The sequence below is a fragment of the Mustela nigripes genome, chromosome 5 (genome assembly GCF_022355385.1).
Source record: "Mustela nigripes isolate SB6536 chromosome 5, MUSNIG.SB6536, whole genome shotgun sequence".
In the NCBI taxonomy this organism is placed as follows: domain Eukaryota; kingdom Metazoa; phylum Chordata; class Mammalia; order Carnivora; family Mustelidae; genus Mustela; species Mustela nigripes.
Genome location: NC_081561.1, coordinates 28,178,265 through 28,205,239, shown reverse-complemented (window position 1 = coordinate 28,205,239; position 26,975 = coordinate 28,178,265). Strand labels below are relative to the sequence as shown.

At 46.3% G+C, this 26,975-nt stretch overlaps 2 protein-coding genes and 1 pseudogene across 4 annotated transcripts; 1 reads left to right on the top strand and 2 right to left on the bottom strand.

Moving 5' to 3' along the window:
* Positions 1-35: 35 nt before the first annotated feature.
* NCR3 (natural cytotoxicity triggering receptor 3) lies at positions 36-23,141 on the top strand. 3 transcript variants are annotated; one of them, XM_059399813.1, is made up of 5 exons: positions 36-66; positions 20,628-20,701; positions 21,918-22,262; positions 22,406-22,513; positions 22,621-23,141. In XM_059399813.1, exons 2-5 carry the CDS (start codon positions 20,659-20,661, stop codon positions 22,671-22,673), a joined length of 549 nt encoding a protein of 182 aa, XP_059255796.1. In that variant the 5' UTR covers positions 36-66; positions 20,628-20,658; the 3' UTR covers positions 22,674-23,141. The 3 variants fall into 3 exon arrangements, with proteins under 3 accessions (XP_059255796.1, XP_059255794.1, XP_059255795.1); XM_059399811.1 differs by lacking the exon at positions 36-66 and adding an exon at positions 96-207; XM_059399812.1 differs by lacking the exon at positions 36-66 and adding an exon at positions 20,020-20,091.
* Positions 12,958-14,176, bottom strand: LOC132017190 (heterogeneous nuclear ribonucleoprotein A1-like; annotated as a pseudogene).
* A 59-nt stretch (positions 23,142-23,200) lies between the features above and the next one.
* LST1 (leukocyte specific transcript 1) lies at positions 23,201-24,798 on the bottom strand. Its single transcript, XM_059399816.1, has 4 exons — positions 24,652-24,798; positions 24,163-24,264; positions 23,880-23,902; positions 23,201-23,415 (listed from the first exon to the last, which is right to left on the bottom strand). Exons 1-4 carry the CDS (start codon positions 24,656-24,658, stop codon positions 23,281-23,283), a joined length of 267 nt encoding a protein of 88 aa, XP_059255799.1. The 5' UTR covers positions 24,659-24,798; the 3' UTR covers positions 23,201-23,280.
* Positions 24,799-26,975: the final 2,177 nt, after the last annotated feature.

The following is a 26,975-nucleotide window of genomic DNA, read 5'->3' as shown; positions in this document are numbered from 1 at the left end:
CTTCCCCCTCAGCTTCTGCTGACACGAGCACCCCAGGAGGAAGGGGCCAGGGGCTCTAGGATTGAGGTGAGAAAATAACATTCTCCTCAATTCCTCTTAAGGAGAGCCCAATCTGTGCAGGAGAGAAAGAAGCCGCTGGAGGTGTGGGGGAGGGGTATTTACTCTCCGGAACAAATAAATGGTCTTTGAACAGGTCTGGAGGGTCAGGTAAGTCTTAAGGCTTACATTTTCTCAGGTGTCACGAGTCTGGGCACACAGTTTGGGTACACAGCCGAGGAAGGGCTGACTGGATTTTTCTATAATGTGAATGGGAGAAAAATCTGAAGTCCAGGGGCAGATCTAAAAAGATGGCAAAACGGTGTAGGGTCTGAAAGGGAGAGAAGCCTCCCTCCGGGTCTGAGGCACTTGGAAATAGGGCAATGCCTAACACATGAGTCATATTTGTTCACTTTCAGATGTGCAATGGAACCGGCTCATCTTATCTCCCCTGAAATAGTTCGTGAAATCTACAGAGCTCAGGAATTCAAGAATTTAAGTAGATTCTCTGGGGGAACTGAAAGAGGTGCTGAGAGAGACAGTATTTGTGGACACAAGAACCAGGGGGTGAAGCTGATGTTAAGGGCGTGTGAGTGTGTGTGTGTGTACGTGTGCCTGCGCACGTGCATGTGTGTGATTCGGTGTCAATCACCACGGGTTCAAGAGAATGGTTAAGTTGCCTCTAAAAAATGTCTTCCCCACTCACATCCTGTTTCCTTTTTTGTTGCATGGGCAGTCACTTCCAGGGGAGAAGAGGCTAGCACGTTCCCCTCACTGAGATGTTTTTGTTCAAACTCACCACCCAGGGGGTCCTGGGTTGTTCAGTCGGTTGACTGTCTGACTCTTGGTTTCTCAGGATTGTGAGATCTAGCCCTGCAGGGGGCTCCCTGCTCAGTGGGGAGTCTGCTTGAGATTCTCTCTCCCTCTCACTCTACGCACCCCTCCCCAATGAATAAATAAATAAATAATCTTAAATAAATATATAAATAAACCACAAACTCCCCACCCAGAGCTCCACCCACCCTGCGCCAGCATCGATGGAGACACCTTTCTTCTCTTCTCGCCTTCACATTACTTCCCCTTCTGCAGCTGGGAGCATTCACTTCTCACTGCCTTCTCCCTGACCCGTGCAAGTGGGGGGAACTCAGAATTCTGGACTTCCCTTTACTGTAGCTGCCTCTCTCCTTTCAGAGAAAGCTGCAACCATACACTCATGTCTTAGCGCCTAGTGGGGGGAATTCATTTCTTTATTCATATTTTCATTTGACAAATAATTATCAAGTGCACAATGAATGCCACCTCAGTGATCCAAACACATGTAGGCTCTTGTCCTCGTGAACAGTCTAACTGTGGAAGACAGACCATAAAAATAAACATATTGGGATGCCTGGCTGGCTCAGTCAGTGGAGCATGTGACTCTTGATCTTGGGGTTCAAGCCCCACAGTGGATGTAGAGATTACTTACAAATAAAAAAAATTCTAAAAATGATAAACATATCAAAGGTGGCAAGTACCTATGCAGAAAAACAAAGTAGGGAAGGGGGATAAGAAGTGCTGTGGTAGACTGCTGTTTTATTTTTATATTATTTTCTTTTTACTATTTTTAAATATTTTATTTATTTATTTGAGAGAGAAAGAGCTTGAGCTGGGGCGGGGCAGAAGGAGTGGGAGAGGGACAGGCAGACTCCCTGATGAGCAGGGAACCTGTGGGGGGACTTGATCCCAGGACCCTGTGATCATGATCTGAGCTGAAGTCAGATGCTTAACTGACTGAGCCACCTAGGGACTGCAGAAAGGCTTCTCTGAGAAAATATTTGAGCAAAGATTTCAAGTAGGGGGATATCTGGCTAGTTCAGTGCAGCATGTGACTCTTGATCTCGGGGTTGTCAGTTTGAGCCCCATGCTGGGTGTAGAGATTACTTAAAAATAAAATCTTAAAAAAGATTTCAAGAGATATGGAAATAAGCCATGTAGCTATATGAGAGAGGAGCATTTCAGACAAGTGCAAAGGTCCTGAAGAAAGAACATGTCAGGATAGCTGGAGTGTTTGTGAAGCAGCAGGATGGCCAGTGTAGCTGGAGCCAGGTGTATGAGTGGAAACAGGCAGGAGATGAGGCCAGATTGTGTAGGGCCGTATTGGCCATTGGGAAGGCTCTGGCCTGTATTCAGGATGAGACTGCCTCCCAGACTATTCCTTCCATCAAGAATGGTTTGGCAGACTACCCTAGGGGTATAGAGTTAGATGCTCAGAGAAACTTTCTGGGATAAAGTAACAGCTACTCTGACATGGGGCACAAGTGGAGAGTAAGAGTATCTAGAAGGACAAAAGAGTGAAGAACAAAACCCAGCCTAAACACAGATGTGGGGAAAGCCTGTAAAGAACAGACATACAGGGGTCGCCTGAGTGGCTCAGTTAACCAAGCCTCTGCCTTCAGGTCATGATCCTTAGGTCCTTGGATTGAGTCCTGCATTGGGCTCCTGGCTCAGCAGGGAACGTGCTTCTCCCTCTGCCTGCAATTCTCTCTGCTTGTGCTCTCCCTCTTTCTCTCTGGCAAATAAATTAAAAAAAAATATTAAAAAAACAAAGAAGAAGAAGAACAGACATACTAGAAGACATCGCCCACAGACTCAGGGACCCAGCCCCCAAGGTCACCCAGCCAGAGAAGGCTGGCTCCTAGTAGCAGGGGTGAAGGGGGACTTCTGGGTAAGGGTTAGAAATGGTTGGGGGGTGCGTTAGGGGGCAGCTTTGAAGAATCCATGAGAACACGGAGATAAGGAAAGTAGATAGCTCCCAGACAGGCTGCAAAATCTAGATCTGAGCAGAGATAATGCAGAAACTCCTTAAAACAGTGGTTCTCTCGGACTGGCCTTCCTGCAGCATTAGGAGGAAGTGTGTTAGAAATGTGCCTGGTTGCAGGGCGCCTGGGTGGCTCAGTGGGTTAAAGCCTCTGCCTTTGGCTCAGGTCATGGTCTCAGGGTTCTGGGGTCAAGCCCCAAAGAGCCCAGCAGGGAGCCTGCTTCCTTTCCTTTCTCTCTGCTGTCTCTCTGCCTACTTGTGATCTCTGTCTGTCAAATAAATAAATAAAATCTTAAAAAAAAAGAAAGAAAGAAAGAAAGAAATGTGCCTGGTTGGGCCTCAGCTCAGACCTACTGAATCAGAGACTCTGGGGATGGGGCCCGACAATAGGATTTTAACAAGTGCCTCGGGTGCTTCTCACGTGGTCAAGTGTCAAAGAGTCATTGCAGGGAAAGAGGTGCCCTAGCCTGTGAGGCTTGCTGAACCCAGACTGAAGGTGTCAAGGTAGCTTAAGCATGGGTTAGTGGGTGGTGGGGCTGGTCAGTCTTGGAGGAAGAAGAAAAGGAGGAATCACAGAGGCCAGGCCTGTTTGTGTCCAGCCAAGCAGTCAGGGAGACAACGCTGAGCAGACTCAAGAAATGACCCACCAGAAAGACCCCATGAGATTAGAATCCCTGTGAACCGGCCCCGTGTTGCTACGGGCTCTTGTTATGATTCCATGCTCTCCAGGGGGAATTGCTGCTTAGAATTAGGCTCCATGGAGTGTGCTTACAGGGAAAGCATATGCGGGCCAGAAAACTTGTTGGTGTGTGTGTCCTGTTTGCCTCTATACCTTCCTTCTCCCACTTTGCTCTCTGCCACAGGAGGCTACCCTGTACAGAGCACATCAAAGGCACCTCTGGCTTCCAGTTGGTTTTGGCTATTGGAGAGCCTAGCAGGAAAATAGCAGGAAGGAAGACATTAAGCAGTGGGTGTTCGTTCTACTGGCTCCCTTCCCAAGAGGTCACCTCAGGCTGGCGGAAACCTCCACTTATGCACAGTGCTTCTCTCCAGGCAACCTGCACTGCAAAGCTCTATCTTCCTCTTGGATTCAGTACCCCAGGAGATAGATGTCAGGTGGTCTGTGAACTTAGAAAGGAAAAAATGTACACCCTTTTCTCATATTCAACATTACATGCATTGCTTGTCAAAATCCACATCTCAGTTTAAAATTCTTTTTATTTTATTATTTTTTTAAGTTTATTTGTGTGATCGCTGCACTCAACATGGGGCTTAAACTCCCAACCTTTATTTTTTTTTTTTTAAAGATTTTTATTTATTTATTTGAGGCAGAGAGAGAGATCACAAGTAGGCAGAGAGAGGGGGAAGCAGGCTCCCCACCGAGCAGAGAGCCCGATTCGGGGCTTGATCCCAGGACTCTGAGATCATGACCTGAGCCCAAGGCAGAGGCTCAACCCACTGAGCCAACCAGGTGCCCCTTGAACTCCCAGCCTTAAGACCAAAAGTTGCCTGCTCTTCCAACTGAGCCAGCCAGGGGGCCCCACAGTTTAAAGTCCTTGTTCAAGCAATAATATAGTTTGCACTGATGTGTCTTTATTTTTTAAAATCTAACTTCAAGGTGCCTGTGTTTTAAGCAAACTCTACCCCCAACATGGTGGGGCTCAAATTCACGGCCCCAAGATCGAGAGTTACGTACTCTACTGACTGAGCCAGCTGTGCTCCCTAACTGCATCGCTAATGAAGTTATTTTTCCATTATTGTAAATAATAATGTTCATTTGAATACAGAAAGCTTTATCCACTTGTACAATTTTTTTAAGTAAACTGTCGACACAATGTGGGGCTTAACTGACCTATATTTTAATTTTTTAAAATATTTTTTATTTACTTATGAGAGAGAGCGAGCATGCACAACCAGGGGGAGCTGCAGAAGGAGAGGAAGAAGCAGACTCCCTGCTGAGCAGGTAGCCTGATGCAGGGCTTAATTCCAGGACCCTGAGATCATGGCTTGAGCCAAAGGCAAACGCTTAACCAACTGAGTCACCCAGGCGCCCATTGCCTGTATTTTAAATGTCTTATCTTTTATATAACGTGGTAATAAAGTACATGATTTATTAAAGTGCATGATTTATTCTATCTTCTAACTTATTTTTGAAGTTATTTATTTATTTATTTTTAGTAATCTCCAACCCAATGTGGGGCTCAAACTCACAACGCTGAGATCAAGAGTTGCATGCTCTTCCAACTGAGCCAACCATTCCAACTTTTTATTACTATTTTGGTAACTGGAATTCAATGTAATTGATTTACTTTGTTATGTATATTTTTTACTTTATGCTTTATTAGAATGCCAAACACATCTGTGATACAGCCTGAGGAAGAATTGCTGCTGTAATCTTTTTCCGTGGCATATCCCTTGGGATTCCCCTATACTCCATTCACCTTTGTAAATAAACTAGCTCCTCAAATTAGCCTAATTTAAAAAAAAAAAGTTAAAAAATTTGTTTATTTGAGAGACAGCGAGAGAGTGCATGAGCAGGAGTGGGGGCAGAGGGAGAAGCAGACTCCCATTGAGAAGGTCTCAATCCTGGGACTCCAGGATCATGACTTGAGATGAAGGCAGACACCCTACTGAATGAGCCACCTAGGCGCCCTCCGATCAGCCTAACTGGAGGGTGCTGTTTCCTATTGGGACTCGGACTGATACAGTGTGCATGCATGTTTAAGTGAGTGTGCGGGTCTGGGAAGAAACAGAGTTCTGAAGCTTTATTTCTCAGTGTAAATGGGCAAAAGGGCTTCCTGGTGTATGCATGCACCAGACTCAGGAGCTTGGTTAACAAGAAGCTCTCCCTGAAGCCAGGCAAAGAAGCATCAGCCTTACTGAAAGCCTTCGATTTTCTAAAACATCTCCTTGGTGGGGGATACCTGAGTGGCTGAGTGGTTAAGTGTCTGCCTTCCGCTCAGGTCATGATCCCAGGGTCCTGGGATATAGCTCCACATCAACATCAGACTCCCTGCTCCGAGGGAAGCTTCTCCCTCTCTCTCTCCCCCTGCTTGTGTTCCCTCTCTTGCTGTCTCTCTCTTAATCAAATAAATGAATAAAATCTTTTAAAAATTAAAAAAGAAAACATTTCCTTGGGCACCTGTTTGGCTCAGCCAGTTAAGCGTCTGCCTTTGGCTTGCATTGGGCTCCTTGCTCGAAGGGGATCCTGCTTAAGTTCCCCATGCTTGTGCACTGGCTCACTCTCCCTCTTTCCTGAAAATAAATAAATAAAATCTTTAAGAAATAATAAAACATCTCCTTTTAGGGCTTTGAGGGGAGTGTAGCAGCAATTTATTACCAAATTTCACCTCTTGTCTCCTGGAAACCATACTCAGCCATAAGGAGATTGCACAAACACACACGCACACAAAGGCATGAGTGCTACATTTTCACAGCATACCTAGACTCCAAGTCCTGTGTTTGTGTGCCCAGATTCCAATCAAACAGGCAGTCCCCAGCAGTGCCTCAGGGAAAATCAGGGAGAGGGGGAGGGTCCAAGTGTCACCTCTGAAAAAAGCAAATATTCCCTCCTGAGAGGAAATGCCTCAGCCCAAGGAGAGGCTGAGCGCAAGACTGACCAAATGGTTTCAAGTACTGGTAAAGTTGGGGGTGCCTGGGTGGCTCAGTTGCTTAAGTGTCTGCCTTTGGCTCAGGTCATGATCCCGGGATCCTGGGATCGAGTCCCACATTGGGCTCCCCTTCCTCTGCGGGAGCCTGCTTCTCCTTTTTCCCTCTGCCTGCCATTCCCCCTGCTTGTGCTCTCTCTCTCTCTCTCTCTCTCTGTCAAAAGAAAAAAAAAAGTACTGGTAAAGGTGGAGAGAAAATGTTTTGAAATGTCCAAAGAGACCCAGAGGGGGCACATCTCAGAAAGTGCCGGCAAGGGACTCCTGGATGGTTCAGTCGGTTAAGTGTGTGCCTTGGGCTCAGGTCATGATCCCGAGGTCCTGGGATCCAGCCCCACATTGGGCTCCCTGCTCGCGGGGATCCTGCTTCTCCCTCTGCCTCTGTTGCTCCCCCAACTCATGTTCTCTCTCTCGCTCACTCTCTCTCTCTCTCTCTCAAATAAATAAATAAAATATTTTTTTAAAGGTCTTATTTGAGAGACAGAGAGATCACAAGCAGGCAGAGAGGCAGGCAGAGAGAGAGGGGGAAGAAGGCTCCCTGCTGAGCAGAGAGCCTGACGCAGGGCTTGATCCCAGGACCCTAAGATCATGGTCTGAGCAGAAGGCAGAGGCTTAACCCACTGAGCCACCCAGGCGCCCCTTAAATAAATAAATAAAATCTTTAAAATAAAAAAATGAACATTTAAAAAAAGATACCCGGCTGGCTTAGTTCATAGAGCATGCAATTCTTGAGCTCAGTGTCTTGAGTTTTAGCACCATGTTGCACATAGAGTTTACTTAAAAAAAAGAAAAAGAAAAAAAAAGAAATGAACAGAGATTCTGTTTGGTTAACTATGAGAAAAAAAGTAAAAAAGAGCAACAAAATCTTGCCGTTTGCAGTGACATGGATGAAACTAGAGGGTATTATGCTAAGCAAAATAAGTCAGTGAGAGAAACACAAATACCATATAAATTCACTCATATGGAGAATTTAAGAAACAAAACAGATGAACATGGGGAGGAGAAGGAAAAATTTAAAAAAAGATAAAAAGTCATAAGAGACTCTTAATTATAGGGAACAAACAGGGATGCCACAGTTGGGTGGGGGGATGAATGATGGCATTAAGGAGGGCACGTGATGTAATGAACACTGGGTGTTACGTGCAACTGATGAATCATTAAATTCTACCCCTGAAACAAATAATACACTATATGTTAACTAAATTGAATTTAAACTTAAAAAAAAAAAAAAGAGCAACACAATTTACTGACAGATGACAATACACCAGAAATACATTGCCAAAAGCTGGTGGAAATTGCAGCCCAAAATGCCATCATGAACTGAAAAACAACAAAACTTGGTATAGTTCTTTAACAGTGAAGGAAGGACACATATCAGAAATGCAAGTACTCGGTGAACAGATGGTGGATAACAAGAGGGTATGGATGGGAACAGGAGGAAAGATTCAGAAGAAAAATACAAAGCTATTTCAAAAATGAACACTAAATTTCATGGGAGAATGAAGACATAATATACATTCAAAATTCTTAAAATCATAAATGACTGTTGTGAAATGTTTTTCTTTCTTTTTAAAGAATATTTTATTTATTTATTTGAGAGAGAAATAGCATGAGTATGAGCAAGGGGGAGGGGCAGAGAGAAGGAGAGAGAAAAGCAGGCTTCCCAGCTGAGCAGAGAGCTCAATGTGGGGCTTGATCCCAAGACCTTGGGATCATGACCTGAGCAGCCAAAAGCAGAACCTTAACTAACTGTTAATATTTTTTTTTCTATTTTTAAAATTTGAGTAGTTGTTATCATGAATAAAAGCTGTGAAATGCTTTTACTGTATTGACTGAGATAGTCCCATGGATTTTCCTCCTTAATCTATTAATGTAATGAATTAATCGTATGGATAGAATTGGGAAGTGTACGAATAGTGAATTATTTTCCTAGGATAAAGACTGCTTGGTTAAGTTGTTGTTGTTTTATTTTTATTTATTTATTTATTTATTTATATTTTTTAAAAATATTTTATTTATTTATTTGACAGAGAGATAACAAGTAGGCAGAGAGGCAGACAGAGAGAGAGGGGAAGCAGGCTTCCTGCTGAGCAGAGAGCCCCATGTAGGGCTCCATCCCAGGACCCTGAGATCATGACCTGAGCCAAAGGCAGAGGCTTAACCCACTGAGCCACCCAGACACCCCATGTTGTTGTTGTTGTTTTATTAAGTATTTTATTTATTTATTTGACAGAGAGATAGAGAGAGAGCACAAGTAGGCAGAGTGCCAGGCAGAGGGAGAGGGAGAAGCAGGCTCTCCAAATGAGCAGGGCGACCCATGCAGAACTCTATCCCAGGACCCTGGAATCACGACCTGAGCCAAAGGCAGCCGCTTAACTGACTGAGCCATCCAGGTGCCCTTGGTTAATTAAGCTGTTTTATATTATTTATTCAATTCTGGTTTAGGTTTGTTAATATATTTTTAAATTTTTAAAAAAAATTTATTTACTTATTTATTTGACACAGAAAGAGAGAGAGATCGATCACAAGTAAGCAGAGCAGCAGGCAGAGAGAGAGGGGAAAGCAGACTCCCTGCTGAGCAGAGACTTCGATGTGGGGCTCCATCCCAGGACCCGAGATCATGACCCGAGACAAAGGCAGAGGCTCAATCCACTGAGCCACCCAGGTGCCCCTATTTTTTAAATATTTCATTTATTTATTTGACAGAGAGAGAATACAAGCAGAAGGAGCAGCAGAGGGAGAAGGAGAAGCAGGCTCCCCAGTGAGCAGGAAGCTTGATATGGGGTTCCATCCCAGGACCCTGAGATGATGACCTGAATTGAAAGGAAGATCCTGATCTGAGCCACCCAGGCATCCCTGTTAAAATTTTTATTACATTCTTTTTTTCTTGCATTTATGTTCATGAGTGAAATTGTTTAATAATTTTACTTTCTCAGATCGCCATTGCCTGGCTTTTGTATCGAGATTACATTAATCTCATGAAATAAGTGGAGAAACTTTTCCTGCTTCCTGATCACTAGAATAATCGTTATATGACTGGAATGATCTGTCTTGAAGGTTTCATAACTATCTGGGCTCGGTGATTTTTTTGATGATTAAGTTTTTTCCCTAATTTTATTTATTTATTTATTTAAGTAATCTCTACACCCGACATGGGGCTTGAACTCATGACCCTGAGATCACAAATCACTGAGCCAGCCAGGAACCTCACTGATGGCTAAATTTTAAACAACTGATTCAATTTCTTTAGTGGTTATAGGTATATCAGCCTTTTCATTTTTTCTTAAGTCAGTGTGGTCATACATTTTTCTAGAAAATTGTTCATCTTGGGGGCCACATTTGGCTCAAGTCATGATCCTGGGGTCCTGCGATGGAGCCCTGCTTGGGGCTCCCTGCTCAGTGGGGAGCCTGCTTCTCTTTCTCCCTCTGTCCCTCTCCCCACTCATTCTCTATCTTTCTCTCTCTCATAAAAATAAATAAAATCTTAAAAAAAGAAAATTATTCATCTTATCAAAATTTGCAATGTAAATATTTACTGTATCTGATATTATATTCCCTTTAAGTTATTTATCTTTTGTGTGTTTATGACTTTTTCTCCCCTTTTCCTTTCTTGCATAATCAATTTGGTCAGAGATTTTTAATATTAGTAGTCTCTGTAAATATGTAAAATATTTAAAAATGTTTCCTGCTCAAACAACATGTGTTGGGGAGGATGTGGAGAAAGGGGAACCCTCTTACACTGTTGGTGGGAATGCAAGTTGGTGCAGCCACTTTGGAAAACAAGAAATTAAAAATAGAGCTTCCTGGTGCACCTGGGTAGCTCAGTGGATTAAAGCCTCGGCCTTCGGCTCAGGTCATGATCCCAGGGTCCTGGGATCGAGCCCCGCTTCGGGCTCTCTGCTCAGCAGAGATCCTGCTTCCTCCTCTCTGCCTACTTGTGATCTCTGTCTGTCAAATAAAAAAATAAAATCTTTTTTTTTTTTTTAAAGATTATTTATTTATTTATTTATTTATTTGACAGAGAGAGATCACAAGTAGGCAGAGAGGCAGGCAGAGAGAGGAGAGGAGGAAGCAGGCTCCCTGCTGAGCAGAGAGCCTGATGTGGGACTCGATCCCAGGACCCTGAGATCATGACCTGAGCCGAAGGCAGCGGCTTAACCCACTGAGCCACCCAGGCGCCCCATAAAAAAATAAAATCTTAAAAAAAAAAAAATAGAGCTTCCCTATGACCCTGCAATTGCACTACTGGGTATTTACCCCAAAGATACAGATGTAGTGAAAAGAAGGGCCATCTGCACCCCAATGTTTATAGCAGCAATGGCCACGGTCGCCAAACTGTCCAAAGAACCAAGATGCCCTTCAACGGAACAATGGATAAGGAAGATGTGGTCCATATACACTATGGAGTATTATGCCTCCATCAGAAAGGATGAATACTCAATTCTTGTAGCAACATAGAGGGACTGGAAGAGATTATGCCGAGTGAAATAGGTCAAGCAGAGAGAGTCAATTATCATATGGTTTCACTTATTTGTGGAGCATAACAAATAGCATGGAGGACAAGGGGAGATGGAGAGGAGAAGGGAGTTGAGAGAAATTGGAAGGGGAGGTGAACCATGAGAGACTATGGACTCTGAAAAACAATCTGAGGGTTTTGAAGGAGGGGGGGTGGTGGTGGTGGTGGGAGGTTGGGGGAACCAGGTGGTGGGTATTAGAGAGGGCACGGATTGCATGGAGCACTGGGTGTGGTGCAAAAACAATGCTCTATTGTTTTATTTCATTAATTTCTAAAAGTATCTTTATTATTTAAATTTTTAAAAAATTATTCAATGCCCTTTTTCTAATTTCTTTTTAAAAATATTTTATTTATTTATTTATTTATTTATTTATTTATCAGAGAGAGAGAGAGTGCACAGATAAGAGCACAAGCAGGAAGAAGCAGCAGGCAGAGGGAGAAGCAGTCTCCCTGCTGAGCAAGGAGTCTGATGCAGGATTCTATCTCAGGACTCTGAGGACTCTGGGATCATAACCTAAACCAAGGCAGATGGGCTCAACCGACGGAACCACCCTGGTGCCCTCTTTTTCTAATTTCTTTCTTTTTTTATTATTAAACTTAAAAAAAAAGATATATTTATTTGAGAATAAGAGAGAGAGCTGCATAAGTAGGGGGAAAGGGCAGAGGGAGAGGGACAAGCAGACTCCCTGGTGAGCTGGGAGCCCAAAGTAGGGCTCTATTCCAGAATTCTGGGATCATGGCCTGAGCCAAAGGCAGACATTCAACTGACTGAGCCACCCAGGTGCCCTCTTTTTCTAATTTCTTGAAATAACCGTCCAACTCAATGACTTTCAAACTTTTTCTTCTTTTTTTCTTTATTTTTTTGAAGATTTTATTTATTCATTTGAGAGAGATAGAGAGAGGCAAAGAGAGCATAAGCAGGAGGAGAGGCAGAGGGAGAGGGAGAATCAGACTCCCTGCTGAGCTGAGAGCCAGACATGGGGCTTGGTCCCAGGACCTAGAGATCATGACCTAAGCCCAAGGTAGATGATTTACCATCTGAGCCACCCTTGCGTGCCCCCTTTTTAAAAGATTTATTTATTTATTTGAGAGGGAGAGAGAGCAAGAGAGCATGAGGTAGGGGTAGGGGGGTGAAGGGGACGGGGAGAGGGAGAAGCAGTTTCCCAGCCCTCAACAGTTTAGATGGGCAGGATTTTCAGTATCGTTCAGTACAAAATATTTTAAATCCTATTATTATATTTTCTTTAGCATTTGAGTTATTTAGAGATAGGTTTCTAAAGTTTCAAAATACAGAGGTGCCTGGGTGGCTCAGTGAGTTAAAGCCTCTGCCTTCCGCTCAGGTTGTGATCTCGGGGTCCTGGGATGGAGCCTCGAATAGGGTTCTTTGCTCAGTGGGGAGCCTGCTTCCTCCTCTGTCTCTTTCTCTATCTGCCTGCCTCTCTGCTTACTTGTGATCTCTCTTTGTCAAATAAATAAATAAAATCTTAAAAAAAAAAAGTTTTAAAATACATTAGAAAACACTTAAAATTTTTTCCAAGCATATAATAAATATTCTTTGTTACTGCTCTTAAATTGTCTTGGCTTTTGGTCAGCAATTGTATTCTATATGATTTTGATTCTTTTTTTCTAAATGTCTTTGTTGTATGTGAAAACAACATATATTTTCTAGTTTTTCAAAGATTCTACATATTTCCCTAGATCGAGCTTGTTAACTATCTGGTTTCTCTCCTCTTTGTCTTTTGTAATTTTAAATTAAAAGTTAGTTTTCCTTTAATATTTTAGATTAATTTTTTTTTTAAAAAGACACATTTATTCAGCGTCATGATCAGACTATTACATTTAGCAATCAACAGCATGGGTGCAAAAAAAAAAAAAAATCTACATTAAAACCCTTTGTTGGAATGCTTTACACTTTCCACAGAACAGAAACTAAAATAACCTGTTATACAATTAGTCATAAATACAGTCCTCGAGTTTTTTTGCCCATACACATGAGTATTGTCTAAAACATGTCTTCTTTGTAGCAGCTAGGCCCTGCCACCACTGTGCTTGGCTGAGTTCACAAATCTGTTGTAACCTGTAGCTTCCCTGTCACTTCTCTGGCTCTCCTCTCCTGCTAAGCTTTGTTTCTTGGCAGGAATTAAAACCTTCTGCCACTGCCATAGCTGCTGCTGCTGCTGGAACCACCATAGCCACCTTGGTTTCGTGGTTTGGCGAAGTATTGGCCTCCACCACCATAAGGGCCAGAGCTTCTGCCTCCCAAATTGCCTCCTTTCATGGGTCCAAAATTTGAGGATTGATTGTTGTAATTGCCAAAATCATTATAGCTTCCGCCACCTCCAGAGTTGCTTCCATCATTACCAAATCCGTTATAGCCATCCCCACTGCCACCATATCCACCACCACCTCGACTGCCACCAAAGCCACCTCGACCACTGAAGTTTCCTCCGCGACCAAAGTTGTCATTCCCACCAAAACCACCTCCACGACCACCACCAAAGTTTCCAGAACCACTTCGACCTCTTTGGCTGGATGAAGCACTAGCCATCTCTTGCTTAGAGAGCGCTTTCCTTACTTCACAGTTGTGGCCATTCACAGTATGGTATTTTTGAATGACAATCTTGTCTACAGAATCATGGTCATCAAATGTTACAAAAGCAAAACCCCTCTTTTTGCCACTGCCTCGGTCAGTCATGATCTCAATCACTTCGATTTTCCCATACTGTTCGAAATAATCTCTTAGATGATGTTCTTCAGTGTCTTCTTTAATGCCACCAACAAAAATCTTTTTCACAGTTAAGTGGGCACCAGGTCTTTGAGAATCTTCTCTTGAGACAGCCCTCTTTGGTTCCACAACTCTTCCATCCACCTTGTGTGGCCTTGCATTCATGGCTGCATCCACCTCCTCCACAGTGGCATAGGTGACAAACCCAAAGCCTCTGGAGCGCTTGGTGTTCGGATCTCTCATTACCACACAGTCCGTAAGTGTTCCCCATTGCTCAAAATGGCTCCTCAGACTCTCATCGGTTGTTTCAAAGCTCAGACCTCCGATGAAGAGCTTCCGCAGCTGTTCAGGCTCTTTGGGAGACTCTGACTTAGACATGACGGCGGTGGGAGGGGAGACTTTAACGATGCTTACTCGGCGGCGTCCACAGGCAGAAAGCAGATTAATTTTTTAATAAAGAATCTGGCACAGAGAATCAGAGGGCATCTGCAAATGGTCCCAGTCAGACTTGGTGGAGTCTGGGAAGGTTTCTCAGGAAAGGAGTGATCAGCTCCCAGAGGAAAAAGGGGAATGCCTTTCCAGCTTTGACTCATTCTCCCACCCAGAGAGAAATGGAGGAGAAAGAGCGTGAAAGATGGGTTGGGTGAAAGAGATGTGTTGGGGAAAATATAAGGAAAGATGGAGAGGCAGAAAGAGATGTAGACGGAAATGAAGGAAGAGAGGGATGGAGAGATAGGTGCCTAGCGCAGGGAAGGTGCTTACCAATATTTACTGAATGAATGAATGAGTGAACAACCAGATGGGTGTGGAGGGAATGGGTAAAGATGTGCGGAGAGATGTGGGATGTGGGTGGAGACATAGGGAAGAAACAAATGATGTGAATAAAGATGGTGAGAGGAAAGAGTTGTGGACAGAGATGTGGGAAATACGAGAGAGAAGAAGAAAGATGTAAGGGAAGAAGAAGACAGAATGCCTGGCGTGTGGGAGGAACTCAGTAAAACTGTTGTTGAATGGATGAATGGGCCCCAAGACTTGGAGAGGGAGTTGTGGAATGGATACTGAGGAGAAACCACACTGTCCATCAGAGAAGCTATTGTACTGGTTTCATCCTGAGATGACAATGGCTTTAAACAGCAGTGACAATTGAGGCACCTGGGTGGCTCAGTGGGCTAAACCTCTGCCTTCGGCTCAGGTCATGATCTCAGGGTCCTGGGATCGAGCCCCACGTCCGGCTCTCTGCTAAGCAGGGAGCCTGCTTCCTCCTCTCTCTCTGCCTGCCGGTCTGCATACTTGTGATCTGTCTGTCGAACAAATAAATAGAATTTAAACAAAAATAATAAAAAAATAAACAGCAATGACAATCAAGAGGTGGGAAGATACTTGAGATATTTTAAAGGCAGAATGGACAGGACTTAGAGATTGTTTGGATGAGGGAAATGAGGGATTATCCCAGGTTTTTGTCTTAAGTGATGGGGTGGACTGTGCTTCCATGCACTGAGATGGGGACCATAGGAGCCCGATGCAGTTTGGGTGGACCCTGATGATTTTGAAATGCCTGTGAAACACTCTGGAGGAGATGTCTAGAGGACAGCTAGATATTCTGGACCTAGACCTCAAGAAAGAGGCCTCAGGTAAAGGTGTAGACCGAGATGGAGATGTAGACTGGAGTCTCAACAGAGAATAAGCAGTAGTTAAAACTGGCTATAACGGGACTGCCTAGGTAAGGCCATGGTAGAGGCTCACAATTTGTTGAATGAAAGTGAGAGAGAAAGAACCCAAAAGTCCACCAATAGCTGAATCACGTAAAAGCACATGTATAGGGTACAGGAGTCTGGAGGGACTTAGGCCTAATTGCTTTTATTTTCCTGGGAAAGGGGAGGTAAGATTCCAAAGTGGAACAACTTCCATGGTGACATGATCCAAACTGTAGGCCATGGGGAATCAGGGTGATTGTTGGAGTAGACCAGGTAAAGCAACTGTGAAATTAGTATATTGAAAAACTATTTGTTGGGGACCTGGGTGGCTCAGTCTGTTGAGCATCTGACTCTTGATTTCTGCTCAGGCCATGATCTTGGGGTTGTGGTATCGAGCCCTGAGCTGGGCTCTGCACTCAGCAAGGAGTCTGCATAAGATTCTCCCTCCCCATACCCCCTTCCTAGTACACATTCTCTTTCTAAAAAAAGAAAAGAAAAGTAAAGAAAAATCATTTGCAAGATGTGTACAGGAGTGTTCATACAACTCACTTGTCCTCATCAGGTGAGTGGATAAATAAACTGTGGTACATCCATATTATGAAATAGCACTCAGCAAAAAAAAAAAAAAAGGATCAAGCTACTGATACACACAACAATAGATGAATCTCACAGACACTATACAGAGTGAAAGAAGCCAGATACAAGAGGGTATACTATGTGATTACACTTATACAAAGTCTAAGAATAGTGTAATATAGGGGTATACATTTGTAGGGGTATAAATCAGTAGTTGGTTCTGGAAGGAGAAAGGGATTAACCAAAAAGAGGCATGGGAGAATTTTTCTAGAGTGATGGAAATGATCTGTATCTCACTTCCAATGTTATTTACAGGGGTATATAGATTTGCCAGAGAATGTCGAATTGTATACTTAAGATCTGTACACTTCAAATGTTTCTTAAAAGATCTGCATTTTGCTGTGTGTAATTATATCTCAATGTTTTAAAACATCATTTATGTGGACATGAAGTCTCTTAGAGAGATGGCAGCAGTTGAAATAGAAAGGAAGCTGGAGAGTTAGGTGCCTGCTCCTGGTGAATGGGAAGGAGATTAGACCGTGATGGCAAGGGGGCAGAAGGTAGTGAGGTCCAGTGCATGAGACTCAGAGGAGAATCTGTGGTTAGAGACTGAAAGGGGAACATGGGGGCCACTAATTCATTGAAAATGTTTGTAAGGACTTGGCTAGAAGAGAAGTCACCCACATCTCACCACTACCAACAAAGGAGGAAACCCCCAGTAAGATGGGACACGGTGCTGAGATTCCAGGGTTCCTTCTGTGTCTTCACCTCTTTTCCTGCTCTGAGCTCTGACCTCCCTCGAGGCAGCCCATGGCACAGTGTTAAAGAAGTTAGACCAGAGGGGCACCTGGCTGGCTCTGTGGAGGAACATGTGACTCCATCTCGGGGTGAGTTCAACCCCATACTGGGTGTAAAGATTAATTTAAAATAAAATCTTTTGGGATGCCTGGGTGGCTCAGTTGGTTAAGCGGCTGCTTTTGGCTCAGGTCATGATCCCAGCATCCTGTGATCAAGTCCCGTATCGGGTTCCTTGCTCTGCAGGGAGCCTGCTTCTCCCTCTGCCACTCTGTCTGCCTGTGCGTGCTCTCTCTCTCTCTCTGACAAATAAATAAAATCTTTTAAAAAATAAAACAAAATCTTTAAAAAAAATAGTTGGTTTCTAAATAAATAAATAAATAAATGAGACCCAAGACAGGTGCACATTCACTTCACAACTTTTTTTTTTTTAAAGATTTTATTTATTTATTTGACAGAGAGAAAGATCACAAGTAGGCAGAGAGGCAGGCAGAGAAAGAGGGGGAAGCAGGCTCCCTGCTGAGCAGAGGCTCTATCCCAGGACCCTAAGATCATGACCTGAGCCGAAGGCAGCGGCTTAACCCACTGAGCCACCCAAGCGCCCCACTTCACAACTTCTTTATTCGTTGCCTTTCCTCTTGAGTCCCTGGTAAAAGTTTCTTTTGAAAGCATCCATCCTTGAGCTGGTTAGTGCAGCGGTTCCCATCTTGTGGGTTAAAGTTCCTTAGAGAGTCTCAGAGCTATTGAAAAAGATCCCTGGAGCTACACATATGCTAGGATTTATTCTAGATGGACTTAAAAAAATTTTCCAAGAGTAATCTTTGGAATTCCGATTTTTGGATATTGGAAATCTTTGGTAGAGACAAGAGGTGGAGAAAGCGGGGTATCCTTGAGTTCAGACACAGCTGTAACAATGGTCATCCTGGCCCCTGACTGGGGAGGACCTGGGGGCTAATATACCCTGAAGTCCGGATGTTGACAGATACTGTTCTCATCTCACGGGTGTGTGGACCAGTGGAACCAGGACTCCATATTAGGCTGACTTGACTTCTAAGCTGCATCGCCGTGGGACAGGGAGCAGCGCTCTGTGTAACTGTGAAAGTCTGGAGTTTGATCTTCAGGTCCGTTGCCCATTCCAGCCCCTGACCCCTACTCCACCGGTGGTGATCTCTACTCTCTCCTCAAATCGTGGGCTTCTCACAGTTGAGTAGAAGAGACAATTTCCTTCACAGTGACTCTCTGGGGGCAGACATGGCCTGTTGATAGGACGAGGCAAGGTAAAGGACTAGGCAGAAGCTGGAATTAAGGCCTGTTCAAGAAAAACCACCTACCGGTGTCTTGGGCGTCCTCATGCTCCATGACCACCAGGGGGCAGTCCTTGCCTTGCCACAGGACCTTGGTTTCACACCCTCAGATTAGAGGAGGAAGACCCTCTACTGATGAAGAATGGCTGAGTCAATCCTCCCCAGATTATGTGGCCTGTGGCTTGTGTAGGTGGTTTGAGAGGTTAAATAATTTGTTCAAGATCATGTAACTAGTTTGTAGTGCAGCTGGCATTTGAGCTCAGGCTGACTCCACGCCAACATTCTTAACCATGACATTGCTGCTTCTCCAAAACAAAACTCTAGATCACTGCAGTGATCATAATATATTATGAAACAGAGCTAGAAACAGGGACACCCAGGGAAAAAAAGATGCATTAATATAAAAGGGGCCAGGGGCACCTGGGTAGCTCAGTGTGATGAAGTTCTAGAACCTAGGTGAGGTTCGGTGGGCTGAGGTCCGGAGCCGATGACCAAGAAAGAATTCTTGAGACATCTTTGGTGCAAAATGGTGGTTTATTAAAGCACAGAGACAGGACCCGTGGGCAGGAAGAGCTGCTGCCCCGGGTTGTGAGGGATGGCAGGTTATGTACCTTGCGGTTGGGGGTGGTGGTGAAGGGATGGGAGTTTTCATATGTTAAAGAGGGCCTACAAGGTGCCAGGAGGAGGCCTTGCCCTTGTGGCTTGATCAATGTCGTCTTTAGGTCAGCCATTAACATCAAGATAGTTGGGAGATTCTTGGTGGGGTGTTATGATCCTGCTATCATTTACATTCCCTTCTACCTCAGCCTCCTCCAGTTTATGGTGGGAGGGAGACATTAGGGCTTCAGGAACTGAGAGTTATTTGCCTCTGGAAATTTGTGCTATTGATAAGGTAACCTCCCTGTTTGTAGGTTTCTAGGACATCTGTAGAGCAAGGGAGATTCCTGTACTGCAGGATTGTGATCTCTGCAAGTTAACTATCGTTTTATGGCAGTCAGGGGTGCCTGAGGCATGCTACACATATTACGGAGGGGAGCAGGTGGAGAGGGGGTGCAAGGTGCCAGCTTTTGCTCTGTCCTCAGCCAGCCTCCTGCTCCCTCATCAAGTGGGTTAAGCCTCTGCCTTTTGCTGGGGACATGATTTTAGGCTCCTGAGATGGGGGGGGGGGCACATCGGGCTCTCTGCTCAGCGGGAAGCCTGCTTCCCCTTCTCTCTCTACCTGCTGCTCTGCCTACTTGTGATCTCTATCCATCAAATAAATAAATAAAATCTTGAAAAAAAAAATATATATATATAAAAGGAGCCAGAGAGGATTGTGTGGTGAGGGCTGGGTCCATGCCTCCCCAGGTATTGCGCCTGTAAGCCTGTAATCCTCCTTTTCTATGTGCTGTGCTGTCACATGTAGATGTGTGAGTCACATACAAGAATGTGTGGTATAGTCTTGAAACAATCCCTGTACAACCTTGGCATTACAAACTCAGTCTTTCCTTTGTGTCTGTAAGAATATTTTTAATGTAAGGTGCACTTGGTAGTTTCTCAAGAAATGCTAGCTAAACAGCGAATAAAATAATAAATGAGTGGGTTTACCAGTGGGTGTTAAGTATTGGCAGAACACAAGGAGTAAAGCAGACCTCAGCGGGAGGTATATTCCTTTAATGGAGATCTGAATATGAATGAGTGCAGACCTCGCCATCAGGTTGCTTTCACTCAGCCAAACCACCCAAGTCTACACAGCTAAGTAAAACAGGTTGATTGCTATGCAAATGAACCTTCCAAACAAAGTCCCTAGCAACCGCCTGCCTCCACCGCCAATCAGCTTGCTTCTCCTAATCCCCTCCAAGAGAGAATTTCTAGAGCAGTCCTGGGGGTGGGTCCGCCTAAAGGGAAGAGAACAGATGGGGTGGGCGGGGGCACTGTGGAGTCCAGACAAGGGGGGAGTAGGTTAGCGCTGAGCCCAGGAGGGCTCCTAGAGGCTTATTCTGGGTAAGTGGTTGGTCTTCTTGAACCTCAGGAGGTAGGGGGACCACATCCTGTTCTCACCCTCCCACCCTAGTGTGAGCCCTCCCTTTCCTCTCAAACACTTGGGCCACAGGACGATGTGTTGCCCCCCACTTCCTAGTGACCTAGTGACCACTGCCATTAACAGCATCCTCTCTCCTCAAGGAGGCACGCTTGTGATGCCCGAGGTCCTAGGCTGTTGAGGTTCTTTTTTTTTTTTAAGTATTTTTAAAAAGATTTTATTTATTTAACGGAGATCACTAGGCAGAGAGGCAGGCAGATGAAGAGAGGAGGAAGCAGGCTCCCCGCTGAGCAGAGAGCCAGATGCGGGTCTTGATCCCTAGACCCCAGCCAAAGGCAGAGGCCTTAACCCACTGAGCCACCCAGGCGCCCCTGTTGAGGTTCTTGATAAAGGATATGTGAGTCCTGTGTGTCATAGGAAGCTGCCCACCTCCATCTGGTGACCAAAGGCCTAGCCACAAGCAGTGGCTTTCTTTCTCCACCCTGACCTTACTTCTCAGATCCCCTTTGCCAACGGGAACACCCTCCGACATGACCCAGATGCTGTTGCTCATCTTTATCATGGTCCATCCAGGTGAGAGGGCTTTTGAGGGGTGTGGGGCCAGGAGGGGCAAGGATGGGGAAGTCTGACATGGAGGAATAAGGAGAGTGGCTAGGAAAGGAGAGTGGGACCTGTGGGGTCCTCCAGAAGCCGAAGTAACGTGGACACCCCCAGTTCACAGTTCCCTCCATTTCTCCATGTTGCCCACTGGGTGGGTCATACTCCAGCTTCCGTCCCCGAGGTCCTTTCTTCTCAGCCACCATCCTAGTAAGATAAAGCTGAAGAACCAGTATAAAGGGCTTGAAGGGAGGAAGAGGTAAATTTTTTTGGAAGGGGTCAATCTTAATTTGATGAGCTTAATAAGCCTATTAAAGAAGGCTTATTATCTAGGGTCTAGATATAATTAGGAGTTTGGGAGACCTAATTAACTCTAAGGGAAGTTTCTTAGTGAAACCGATTTTAATTAACTGAGGGACGTTAACTATCAGCCATACCCATGAACTAAATGCAGTATGGACTCCAGACCCACAGTTTTAGCATCAGCTGGGAATCTGGGCAAATTCTCAGGCCCCATTCTAGACCCGCTGAGTAAAAAACTGGGGGAGAGTCGGGCCCAGGAATCTGTTTTAACCGACACTCCAGGTGATTCTGATGTGCTCTCAAGCTTGAGAACCGCTGAAGTAGACAAATGGCAGGTAAATTTCATGAACTAGAGAATCTAATTGGAGATTTTACTAATTGCTTTAATTCATCAATTTGGTTGAGTCAAATTGATTTCAATCAATTATTGCTATGTCTTCACATGAAGACTTTATTAGTTAATGCTCTTTAATAAAAAACAAAGTAGCGAGGGTGGTGTACCTTATACAGTTTGCCATTGGTATGAAAGTAATGAAATAATATAGTTAATTATTAGTTAGCTAGGCAGCCACATGCATTAATGAGCTCCAATTTCAATGGGACAGGTTAAGTTTCAGCAAGACACTACTAGTGAAGGTAGTCGGAGAGTGATGGGATGGGGTGAGGATGAGAGTTGGCACAGGAAAGGATTTGAAAAACTATTTAATAAGCCATTTTAAGAAATGAGGCTGGTGGAAAGGAAGGGGTTTCATGAGGTAGCAAAGTGCTTGACCCTCTGGGTCCTCCATGGGTGGGGACACAGCTGGGATATTCTACTGCAAGTTCTCTTGTCCTTTCTCGGTACTGTAACCGCGGAGGTGCTTCTCTGGGTCTTCTCTCTGCCTGCCAGGATCCTGTGCTCTCTGGGTGTTCCAGCCCCCTGAGATTCATACCCAGGAGGGCACCGCTGCCTTCTTGCCCTGCTCCTTCAATGCCAGCCGAGGGAAATTGGCCATTGGCTCTGTCATGTGGTACCGGGACAAGGTGGCCCCAGGGAAGGAAGTGAGGAATGGGACCCCGGAGTTCAGGGGCCGCCTGGCCCCTCTCCCCCCTTCCCGTTTCCTCTGTGACCATCAGGCCGAGCTGCACATCTGGGACACCCAAGACTGTGACGCAGGAGTCTACGTGTGCAGGGTGGAGGTGCTGGGCCTAGGTGTTGGGACAGGGAATGGGACTCTGCTGGTGGTAGAGAAAGGTGAGATGGGAGTCCCCACTCTTCCTGGAAATTGGGAGTCTTTCCCTGAGTCCTCTGCTCTCTGTCCATCCCTGGGCCTGGGGTCTGCGCCTGCTTCATTTTTAGGCCCCCTTTCCCCCCTTTCTTCTACCGCCCCCATGCAGGACGTCCTTGGCTAGGGGCCAGCACCGTCCTCCTCCTTCGGGCTGGATTCTATGCCTTCAGCTTTATCTGTGTGGCCATGGGCAGCACCGTCTATTACCAAGGCAAATGTAAGGAAGGGGGCCAAGGCAGTGGTGAAGAGAGAGCTGGAGGAGGGGGAGACAAAGAAGAGCAGAAGGGTTGCGGCACCGAGCAACTCCTGTCGTTTCTCCTGCAGGCCACCGTCACCTGAGAACACGCTGCCACTTCTTAGATGCCTCTGATGAGTGATTCCAAACCCCAGGCATCCAATTCTCTTCAAGAGACCCCAATAAATTCTCCTCTGCCCTGCCGCTAACACCTTCTTAGAAGTCTCGTGTGTTTCCTTTTCCATTCTCCAGGTACCCCAATATGTCCCTCTCTGGGGTCCCCCGACTCTTAACTCTCCCTTCTACCAAGCCCAGCCTGGAAAGGTCCAAAGAGCGAGCTTCCCAGTAACCATGCCTAGAGCCCCCTCCCATCACCATCCCAGGGCTCAGCACCTCCAGCTCTCTGGGGTGCAGGAGGCTGAGGCAGACTCTCCTGAGAACTGGGGAGTGTCAGATCGGATCCCTACATGTCAAGTCCCCATTCCAGCCAGGCCCACGTGTGGGCTCTTTCTGGCCTTCAGGGGAGCCTGGTCCGTCAACACCTTTCTTTCCCTGAGAAATTCCTACTCAGCCCCAGAACGGGTGGGAAGATAAGTCATGTAAGTGTTGATGGGGCCCTGTGGAATGGCACAAAGCTGAGTTGCACTGAGAAGCCTGAGACACAGAAGATGGTGAGACACAGTGTTTACTGGGTGGACCTCAGGGACCTCCCTGAGTTCAGGGAGGCGTCTGGGGGAAGCACTGGTGGCTTAGTTCTTGGCGATGCAGGCATATTCGGTGCTGGTGTCCTCCTTGGTGCCTTCCCTGTGGCCGGAGTCGGGCCTCTCACTGCTGGGCATGGGGAGCAGAGATGCGTAGTGGAGCTCTTGCTCTGAGAGCTGGGCCTGGGGCAGGGAGGAGTACTGCTGGCAGGTGGCCAGAAGAGCCCCTCCCCCCGTCCTTCCTGCGTCCTGCTGCCCACCCCCTTGCACCTCTCTGTCTCCTCAGCGTCCCCACCTCTGTCTCTGCCAGCCCGAGCCCCTGTTCTCCTCTCCCCTCGCTCTTCTCCCTGGGTCTCTGTTGTTCTTATTCTCCATCTCTTTCTCTTGCCTGGGTCTCTCTCGTTCTTTCTGTTTCTTTCTCTGTTTCTCTAGTTTCTTCCTCTGTCTTTCTCCTTTCTGTCTTAGCCCCTTTTCCTTTCTCTACACTATTTCCTTCTGCTCTTCTCATTCTTACGTCTCTCTTTCTGCTTTTTTCTCCGCCTCTTTGGCTCTCTTATGCCCCTGCGTTTTCCCTCACTTCTCTTGCCTTCACCTCCCCTTCAGCCCTCAGCCTCCTCTTGCCCCCACCACCTGGTTCCCAGACTCACCCAGCTTCTCTCCAGCCTCCTCACTGGAAGAAAAGAAGAAGCTCAGCAGGCCCTTCCCTCCCTTACCCCCCCAACCCCCGCCCCAGAGGGTATTTCCTCACTCGCTGACATCTCTGTGGTTCCCATGGCCAAAGCCCCAGTCTCTCTTTTTGGACACTTTTTTCTCTCTCCCACCTTCCTGTCCCAGGGCGGGTGGGAACTGATGGGGACTTCTGGGAAAGCAGAAGGAACAGGTGTGGGTGGGGGTGACCCCGGGGGATATGTTGTGGGTGATGGGGCTTACCTTTCCGATGGAGCTGACATAGACAGGCGGACACAATGACCACAGCCAGGAGCAGGAGCCCCCCCAGCCCCAAGCTCCCACCATATAGGTAAAGACATTCCTCTGCAGGGCAAAACGGTGGGTATCAGGGTCCCATTTCTTCCTTTGTTGCCCCATCCTCCTGGTTGACTGTGGGCATCTCAGCCCCACTCTCCAACAGTTTTAGAGGTAGAAAAACATACTCAGGTTCTTCACTCCAGATCGGGTTACCTCACCTTCTACCAGAGGTGCCCACCTCTCACCGGTTCCCTCACTCATCCCCATGGTTGCCTCACTCACCCCTCAGGGGCTTCCCATGGCCATCCCTGCTGTCTCTGGGTCTCCCCATGAGGTCCCTTGCCCACCTGCACCAGCTGTCCCCTGGCCATCAACTCGAGGATGGACAGATACTGCTTTCTATCCTCTCTCTGTTCCCTAAATACTCCCCACCCTCCCTGTGCCGCCCATTACCTTTCATTAGGTCGAGCACTGAAGACTAACCTGGAGGTCAGGAACCTAGCCCTGCTCTGCAAGGCTAAATGGCCTGCGCCAAGTCACGTGTCTCCAGTTCCTCATCTGCAAAGTGTGGTGCCCTCTGTTACAATTGTTCCAGGGCTGAGGAGCCCCACTGATGTGCCAACCCTGACCTAAGGCACTTTCCTTTTGTCCTTGCTAAGCCTCACAATGTAGGGTATTATGGTGCCTGTTTTGAGGAACCTGAGACTCTAGTCCAGACTCTAATGAGGAGGTCCAGCCTAGAAGTGGGAGAGCCGGCCTTGAACCCCAGAGCTCTAGAGCACAACCCCTTTCTTCTCCCCTAGGCTAACCAGGTGGTTCATGGGGGCCTCTCTAGCATGGGGTAGTTCTAGGTTCTGGTGAGGGGCTGACATAGGGGTAGGACCCGGAGTTTCCTGGGTGTGTGTGTGGACCAGTGAAACCAAGGGGAGGTGATATCCAGAGCTACCTGGCAGCTGGGATGGCTCCTTCAGCCCAGAGCCACTCTGGGGAGCAGGGCCCTACATGGCTGGTATGGGGAGCCACTTCACATGGACAGACACTGCTGAGGCTGAAGTGGGGCACGGAGGAGTATCTGGGCCCCATAACTTCCCCTCAGGCACTTCCTGCCCTGCAACCACTGGTTCCTGTTTGAAGGCAAAGAGGGGGGTCGCCGTCTTCACACCACCAGAGCCAGCTGCACTGACCAGGGTCTGGAAACTGGAACCCTGCTGGGCTCAAGAGGAATGCTGGGGTGTGTGTGGGGGTGGGTTGGGGAGCAGAAACACAGGTGGAGAGGAGGGCCTGCAGTCACCATGAGGGGAAGTGGAGGCAGAAGTGGCTTGTATTTAATTCTTTGGGGAGCAGAGACAGAAGCTGGACAGCAGATGCCTCCAGGGCTCAGAGAACCCCAAAGCCATACTGTCTTCTGTAATCTTAGCTTCAGCTCACCATGGGGCGTGACTGCCCCTCCCTGCCCCATTTTCCCATCAGGTTTCCTGCTCTCTCCCAGCTTATCCAGAGCCTGTGGCCTGTGCGTAGACAGACTCCAGACTGTGGGAGCTGCCTGGGTAGAGAGGTGTTGCCACTTCAAACATTCTTGCCCTTCCTCCAGCTTTAACATCTCCCCCAGTCTAGATGCCTCCCTAGCTTTGTCAGGAGAGGAAGTTAGGCTTTGAAGGTTAGTTAGGGTTACAACATCTTTCCTTTCAGACTCTTAGGAGTGTAACTAAGCCTCTAAACTCCCTCAGCTCCAGCCATCCTGTTGCTTCTGCTAGTAGTCAGTGAGCGTGTACCTCCTCTAGGTACCTTTCCTCATTAACTTTTCCCCAATTACCCCTCCCACTGCCTCCGCTGAGAGCTCATGATCCCAGTGTGTATGTGTAGACACACACCCAGGCTCCCATGTCAGAGTGGAAGCTCTGGTAGATTTGGGGTAACTTGCTTGGTGTTCTGGGGCTGAATCAAGCAGGGCACTTGACTGATTAACGACCAGAATCAGAGGCAGCTAGACTAGGTAGATTTATAGGAATACATGAGTACTGCTGATAGTCTAGGACAGAAAGCTGGTGACAAGTTGGTGTTGTGTAAGGAAGTGGGGGCAATCTAGGTGGACTTCCTGTAGGAGGCAACATTCTGATGTTGCGCACAGAAAAAAAAAAGGGCAGTGATCTGAGACCTTCTGGATAGACACCTGATGAAGGCCTCTTAGTGGCACTGAGATAGAAAGGGAGATGGGTGCTGGGGGATTGCACACCCAGTCGTTAAGGAGGGTGAAGACTGGGGAGCTCATGTGGAGGCAGGAGGTAAGGTGGATATCTGTGCCTGGGTCCACATGCATTTGCATCTCCTTCTTCAAATTCAGAAACTTTCTGGCGTTTCTCCCCTTTCCCCCCATCCACAACACTCCCCACGTTGGACAGCAGGACAATATTCACGTGTTTTTTTTTCCCCACACATTTTATTATTAAAATATTCAAACAGAACAAAATTGAAATAGTTTTATAGTGAACATATCCATACCACCTACATTCTAAAATGAACAGTTTTCTATATTCGCTTGATCACACACCTACCAATCTATCTCATTTTTTGGATACCCTTCAAAGTTGCAAACATCAGTACACATTTTACCCCTAAAGCTCTTACCATGCTTATCAGTGACTTGAGTCCAGCTTTTGTTTCCCCATTTCTTTTTTGGGGGTGCTGAGGAAGGCAAGATTTACATACATTAAAATGCACAAATCTGAAGTCAGCACTCAGGGGTTTTTTTTGTTTTGTTTTTTTAAAGCTGTCTTGTG

Coding starts and splice junctions, on each gene's coding strand:
- NCR3 (XM_059399811.1), top strand. CDS start 179: ATGGTCTTTGAACAGGTCTGGAGGGTCAG. Junction 20,702..21,917: donor CTTTATCATGGTCCATCCAG/GTGAGAGGGCTT, acceptor TCTGCCTGCCAG/GATCCTGTGCTCTCTGGGTG. Junction 22,514..22,620: donor CGTCTATTACCAAGGCAAAT/GTAAGGAAGGGG, acceptor TTTCTCCTGCAG/GCCACCGTCACCTGAGAACA.
- LST1 (XM_059399816.1), bottom strand. Junction 23,903..24,162: donor ATGTCAGCTCCATCGGAAAG/GTAAGCCCCATC, acceptor CTTTTCTTCCAG/TGAGGAGGCTGGAGAGAAGC. Junction 23,416..23,879: donor GGAGGCTGGAGAGAAGCTGG/GTGAGTCTGGGA, acceptor TCCCTGCCCCAG/GCCCAGCTCTCAGAGCAAGA.